General features: G+C 37.5%; 1 protein-coding gene across 1 annotated transcript; it reads left to right on the top strand.

The window, feature by feature from the left end:
- The first annotated feature begins 4,702 nt into the window (after positions 1-4,702).
- On the top strand, positions 4,703-5,965 carry MRPL36 (mitochondrial ribosomal protein L36). The gene has a single exon (XM_023495896.2). The coding sequence runs from the start codon at positions 4,716-4,718 to the stop codon at positions 5,055-5,057; it is 342 nt and encodes a 113-aa protein (XP_023351664.1). The 5' UTR covers positions 4,703-4,715; the 3' UTR covers positions 5,058-5,965.
- The last annotated feature ends 1,458 nt before the right edge of the window (positions 5,966-7,423 follow it).

Genomic DNA, 7,423 nt, shown 5'->3' with positions numbered 1-7,423 from the left:
TTTATAGAATAGGATCCCATATTTAGAAGAAGTTTGAAATGGGCTTCATACATGTAAATTGGAGTTGCTTATGTATATATGCACTGTATGTATATATGTATATATATATATATCTATGTATATATATGTACTTAGTAATAATATGTGTGTATGCATATGTGCGCGTGTATGTGCTTGAAGAGTCAAACTATACCAATATCTTTGCTAAGAAAACCCCAAATGGAGTCAAGAAGAGTCAGACAGGACTGAATAAAATATGTATGCATATAATTAAATTTTTTTATTTAAATATATAAAAGATTAACATATTCAGGTAAATTATGCTGATTTAGTTAACTCCCTTCAGAGGTTCTCCCAAAAAGGGAACAGTCTGGTGGATGCCTGGCATTACTGTCTGAGCAGTTCTTCCCCAAAAGAGGAAGACAGAGCACGGTAGCTAGTCACATGACTGCCGAAGCACCATCTTTGCTCCGGGACAGAGCGTGAACATAGCGCCTTCGGTCGCCTCCGTGCGTGTGACGCAGAATGCGTGACGCGTGCGCGGAAGCGCCGGAGGCGCGAGCAAGGTTCCATGGTGGCTCTTGTACAAGTTGCCGGCGCTACCGCTGTCGAGGAGACGCCGCGGCTATCTCTCCCTTCCACGTCCGCCACCAGGTCAGTGGTATTCCGGCGTCCAAGCCGGCGGCAATCAGGCGTGCGGGCTATGGGCGCCGAAGCGCGAAGTAGGGCCCGGGCGGGGCGGCCTTTCCTCTTCCCGTCCCTCTAGTTAAAGGGCCGCGTCCCCCGCGACGCAACCTCGGGAGTGCTCCTTGTGAATGACCTTGAGGGAGCGCTTACTCCGCTCTTGCTCCTTGCACGCCAGTCCTTCAGTACACATGCATAAAACGCCAGTCCTGGGCCTGCACACTCGCCTCTCCATGAGTCTGTGAAGTGCATATATTCATGCCGGTCCTAACTGTCCCACAGGACTGTTGGTGCAAGTGTTCACTCGCCTTCCGACACGCTCGTGCGGCTGCTTTCTTTCGATATTTTAAAAAATAATTATATCTTAGTGTCCATTTTTAAAATTTTTTGGGGTTCCCCGCTCTCTTCCTCCCTCTGCGTACGACGCCTATAATACGCACGAAGTCCTCGATGACCTCGATTTCGTGGCGGCGGTTAATAGGCTCCCTCGGGTACCCCTGCCGCGCTTGTGCTCCGTGCTCCGGCGCCTCGGGGCCGGGCTGGCGTGGGGCTTCGAGGCAGGGGCCCTCCGGGGGTCCCGTAATTCTGCGTCCCAGCGTTAATGCCTTCCCGGTGGCATCTCGCTCCTTTTTTCGTGTCCTCAAAAACAGATAAACCCGAATTTGGGTATCGGGCAGCGCAAGCCCCTGGAGATGGGAAGAGCGCACTTTCTAGCTGTGTGACCCTGGGCAAGTGGGTTAATCTTTATTTGCTTCAGTTTTCTCATCTGTAAAAAGTATAATAGCACCTACTTCCCAGGGTTGTTGGGATAATAAAATGATGACTGTAAAGCATTTATCCCCACGCCTGTATCTAGTAAGTGCTACGTAAATATTATTAGTGTAAAAGTCCCTGGGATCCTTATCATTCCATATCTACTCCCTAGGTCCAATCCCTACTTCCCACTTTACAGAAGACAAGCTAATGAGCAGGGAGGTTCAGCGCTCCGTGTCCGGGCTTAAACAGAAAATAAGCGTGTCAGTTAACAAGCATTTATCAAGCACTTAGCATTTCCCAGGCATCCGAGGCCAGACGTTGGGAGTTTGAGATGAATGTGAGTCTAGTCACATCAGTTAATCTTTTAGCCTCAGTGTTCTCATTGTGTATCAGATGGTCCTATTTCCTCCACCTGGTCCACAGGAATTGCGTTTTTTAAAGTCTGGAAGCAAAGTGTTTGCAAAACTTCAAAGTGCTATATTCATTCATAGAATTTACATTTATCCACTTCTTTGCAGCCTTTAGTATTAGTTTCTGTCTCATGGATTGGATTGGAAACTTAACAAAATTAGTCCCTTACCCTACATTCATGTTACTGAATTACTGTTGTTATTTATGAAAAGATATATCCAATGGTTTGTGATCTCATGAAACTCATAATCTTATATAGAACCTAGGGTTAGGACTGAATTTTGGAAATCAAATTCTGAATCTGATTTCTGCTATATATAAGCTTGGGTTCGTGGAAACTTGGAAATCATGTTTGTTAGTGCTGCTGTGTTTTTAATGATAAAAGGGTTTAGGTTTAAAATGAAATCATTGAGGTTGTGTAATGGGATATGTCATAGAAACTGAATGGGAAAGTAATCTTAGGCCATCCAGTTCACCTAGATCTGGCTGAAAATCCCCCTCCCAACAAAACACAGACCTCTAGTGAAAGGGAAAATATTACATCCTGAGAAAGTCCACCTCACTTTAGGATAGCTCTGTTAAGCCTGAATTTACTTTATTTCTGTGCATTGCTCCTAGTCCTACATTCTGGAGCCAAGCACAAGTCTGATTCATCTTCCATGTGACAGTCCTTCAGATACTAGATTAAGGTGTCATGGCTCCTCCAAATCTTCTACAGATTAACTATTGTCAGTTCTTCAGCTCATCCTTTCATTACATTATCTCAAGACCATTTGATGGTTTATCAAAACTTCCCAAAAAATTTTACACTAGAACTTTTTCTCAGTGTACACACACACACACACACACACACACAGACACACACGTCTCTGTGTGTGTGTGTGTGTGTGTGTGTGTGTATGTATGTATATATATATAAACTATATATTCTGAACCTCCAAATAGTTAAATAGGGGTAAATATTCTTTTACAAATATCAAATGGGCATGAGTCAATAACAGTTAAAAGATCTTGATTTTTTTTAGACTATATGAGTTCAGTTTGAACCTCCAAAGTGAATGCAATTTTTGTGCTTGGTTAAAAAATGGCATAGTTCATAGGAATAAGAACATGAGAGTACAGCTTTACCCTAATCAGACTACTTCTAAAGGATTGAGTTCATATTTGGACAAAACAGTTTAGAAAAAATAATGAAGAATTGGAGAATATGAAATAGTGATGATTAATCCTTCCAGTTTAAGGAATTCCAATTAAGGAATTGAAGACACTTAAAGGATGAAGAAAACTAATGGCAAGACATGATGGATACTTAACTTTAGCTACTTGAAAGGATATTTTGTGGAAGAAGGATTAGAGTCATTCTGTTTGTCTCCAAGGATCAGAACTAGGAACAGTGGGTGAAAGTTGCATAGAGACACATTTAGATTTGATGTAAAGAAAGAATATTCTCCAATTAAAAGTTTCATAAAGTGGGGTTTCCATCACTGAAGCACTTCAGTGATCACTTGTTGGATTGTTGTAATGTATTGATTTCCATATTTGGGTTGGAGTAGGAGGCTCCTGATACTCTTCCAAAACTGAAATTCTATAATTTGACTGGGCTAGAATTTATTATTAAGACACTCCTTTCCCTATTCCTGAGCCTAAGCTCACATTAGCATTTTTGTCTAATTTACTTAATTCTATTGATTTATTTAGATTGAGGTCAACAAAAGCTCCATATGAATAACTTTCTGGCCATGTTACCCCCATTCTATAATTGTGAAGTTGATTTTTTTTTAATTGAAATGGAAAAGTTTTTTTCATACATTCAGCTTATTCTAGATTGTGGAGATCTTTTTGGATTTCAGCTGTTATATTTAAGTTATATCTTTCGGTCCTATGTCATTTAAAATTTGATAAGCATATCTGTATTTTTATCAAATCACTGATGACAACATTCAATGTTAAAGGACCAGTATTGATCTTTAAGGAACTCTCATCTGTCATTTTATTTCAGTACAATGCTAAAATTAATTAATTGTATAATCTGAGGCATTGTATACATGTAGAGCTGTTGGTAAAATTAGTTTATTCTGCATTTGTGTAATTTTATTGCCAAATGGATAGTTGTTAAGTGTACTAATAGCAATTAGAAATTTTTGATACTTCACATAATGTAGTGTGTATTCTTAAGGGTGCTAAATGCTCTGATTACAATGAACTTTTCAGATTTGTACATTTATTCTCCCTGAGGAAAGTAGTTGTAGTGGAACTGAGCAGGAACTTAGCTGGAACTTAGCCTTTAACTTTTGTTTTGATAATCAAGTAGTAATTGAGTTTCTTTCTTACTTTATCCCAGACATCCTAAGCAACCCCACTAGGAAAACATAAATTTCAAAACCATTTCAACAGAGCAAAATACTAAAAAGATCTTCAGGTCTAAAGGAGAGAGGAGGTGGGGAGAGAATATGAATGTGTGTGTGTGTATACATATATATATATATATATATATATATATATATATATATCTGGATAAGTTCCGGTCTTGAGAATAAAATGAAGCATTACCTAGTCTTGTGTAATACCTCCCTCTTCTCTCTCCCCATTACTGTATTTAAAACAATTTATTTACTTTTTCACTGTGGGGAGGATGGTCTTCGCTCTTTTCTCCTCAGGATCATTATTTCTTATAATTTTTTTTTTTACCATTCAAAGAATACGAATGACATGTGGGTTTTAGTAAAATGGGCCTGGGGCTTTGATAATAATAGTTGTTTTGAGCCATGAAAGCATTGAATAAAATGGGGGAAAGATAAATTGTATCAAATATAGGGGAAGTAAAAAAAATCTTTTTTTCTTTTCCCCCCAGGTTTGGCTAAAACATGGCATCTCTGTTTGTAAAGAAAATGATGTTTACAATCAGCAGTCCTCTTTTCCATATGAGCAGATGTTCAGTGAAACCTTCCTCAGTTTCTGCATTCCTATTTGCATCACAACAAAGTACATTTCCTGTAAATACAGGTCTCATGAAGTATAGCTCAATAATTCATCCATTTCTTTCACGTTACTTGCTTCCATCCTCTCAACCTGCTCTTGGGTTCAAAACAAAAGCTGTTCTAAAGAAACGCTGTAAGGACTGTTATTTTGTGAAGAGGCGAGGACGATGGTTTGTGTATTGTGCAACAAATCCAAGACACAAGCAACGACAGCTGAAGTCTCTTTGATTTCTGAAATGATATTCAAAGTACTGTCCATCCTTCAGAACAGTTAATTGAAGAAAAAAAAAAAGCAAAAACTGAAACAAATGAAGCCAATCAAATATTGGAAATAATACTATTAAATAACAATATCATAAAGGTTGATGATAAAATAGTTTTTGTTTCTTTAACTGTCATTTAAGAAATGTATTTTTAAAATCTTATGCTGTTTGTTCTTCTCTGCTTCTACTTTCCCTTATCCCTGGGATAAGGCCTATCCTGATAGAACAGGAGTTCTTAACCTGGTACTCATGAACTTTTTTTCTTTTAAAAATATTTTGGTAGCTATAATTGTTTCCTTTGTAATCTTGTGTATTTTATGCATTTGAAAACATTCTGAGAAGAAATTCATAGATTTCATCAGATTGACAGTGAAGTCACACACAAAGTTTCAAATTCCTGAGTTAAGAAAGAGACTAGAGATGAATGAATGAATGAAAAAGCATTTATTAAGCATTTAATCTATACAAAGCACTGTGTTAAGTTCTGGGCGATACAGAAAAGAAAAAGGATGAAGTCCCTGATAGAAGGAAAACTCCTCTAAAGGGGAGACAAGATACAAAAGAGATTTTCATGTTATCAAGGTGAAGTTTAATCTTAATGCTTATAGCTTGGTTTTGATAGATTTTTTCATTATAGATTTCATAGACAGTAGTGACCTGGATGAAATTCAGGAAATCTGATTCTACTAAAGCTTTTTCTCTCAGGAGACATTATCTTGTCCTGGATAGTTCTTTACAGGTCCTGATGAGTTGCATCTGTATTCTGAAAGAAATGACAAATGTAAATGTAATCCTTGAAGGAAGAATACCATAGATTGGAAATGGAAAAATGTCCCTATTTTCAAAAAGAAGTAAAGTCTACATATTCCATAGGCTAATGAGTTTGATTTCTTTTGCTGACCCAGTTTTGGAAAGTATTATTTGAAGGATGGTGAGTGAACATCTAGAAAAGAATGAATCCTTTACAACATGGCTTCATCAGAAATGGATTGTGTCAGACTGTCATTATTTCCTTTTTTGCCTAGGCAATCAAAGTAATGCTAACAATATAGTTTCTTGAGGTTTTGCAAAATATTTGACCAAGTCTTGTATGCTCTTGTAGAAAAGATAGCAAGGATGTGGGTTAAATCAGGGCTGCTTAACCTTTTTCTACTTGCAATCCCTTTTTGCCTGATGAATTTTTACATGACCCCAGGAATATAGGTATACAAATCAAACATTTACTGATAATAAATCATGATTTTGTGATCCTCACATTCAGTTATAAAGTCCACAGTTTAAGAAGTTGGGGTTAGAGAATAGTAGTAGCATAATTAGGTGAAATAACTAGTTGAATGCCTGGACCTAAAGAGAATTCATTAATGGGTCTGTGACAAACTAGAGGGCCCCAGTGTACCTGTGCTTGATTCTAGGCTACATTTAAAATTTTTAACAGTGATCTGGGTAAAGTCTTTGTAACAATGGAGAATTCTTTTCCGTGTAGGAGCAGTACTACCCAGAAATGATGTGTTTAAGGAAAAAAAAAAAAGGATCATTAACATTTTCAAAAAATAAAAGCTATTCAAGGGGCCTGAGAGATCCTTATAGCAAGATTGTTTAAAATTGTGATAATAATTGTAGACCTTAACTCTAACCAGATAAAGGTTAAAAGGAAGTACTCAGATATATATGTTGTGTTGTAAAGTCCTCTAGAATGTTGAACAGGGTGAAAATACAAGTAAAGGAATCCTGATATTGACTCGAGCCAATGAAAGGAACCTCAACTTTCTTTAGTTTTAAATAAATCTGCAAGATTATTTGAGAGATAAGTATGAACCAAAAACAACATAATTAGGCTTAGAAAGAGTTTAGATATATTTATGAATGGTAGATATGTATAATGTTATTAAGGGAAGCTAAGAGGGTTTGTGGATTCCAAGATCAACCCAAAGCTAAATTGTGAAATAGATTGTATTCATTTGCTGCACTCATAGTCTTAGCAATATTAACTGAAAAGGCCTCAGGTAAGAAGTTTCCTTGAGTTGATTTTAAGAGACATCTCAGGAGGTAGATAGCCTATACAAAGTCATGGAGATTAGGCGTGTAGTAATCTTATGTGAGAAAAAGGGCCAATCTTGAGCGTAGATTTGTGAGGGAGAGTATTGTATAAGGCTGGGAAGGTAAGTAGGAATCGGATGGTAGAGGGCTTTAAATTCCAAACAGGATTTTATATTTCTCTAAATAAGGAGCCATCGGAGCTAAAATGTCAGAGACACCTGTAGTTTAAGATTATTGTTGGCAGTTGTGTGGAAGATGCATCATAGAGGCAAGAATCTTGAAACAGAGAGACCA

This window comes from Sarcophilus harrisii, chromosome 1 (genome assembly GCF_902635505.1).
Source record: "Sarcophilus harrisii chromosome 1, mSarHar1.11, whole genome shotgun sequence".
NCBI classification, from domain to species: domain Eukaryota; kingdom Metazoa; phylum Chordata; class Mammalia; order Dasyuromorphia; family Dasyuridae; genus Sarcophilus; species Sarcophilus harrisii.
Note: the sequence above shows the minus strand (reverse complement) of the source record. Positions and strands in the feature narration are given on the sequence as shown.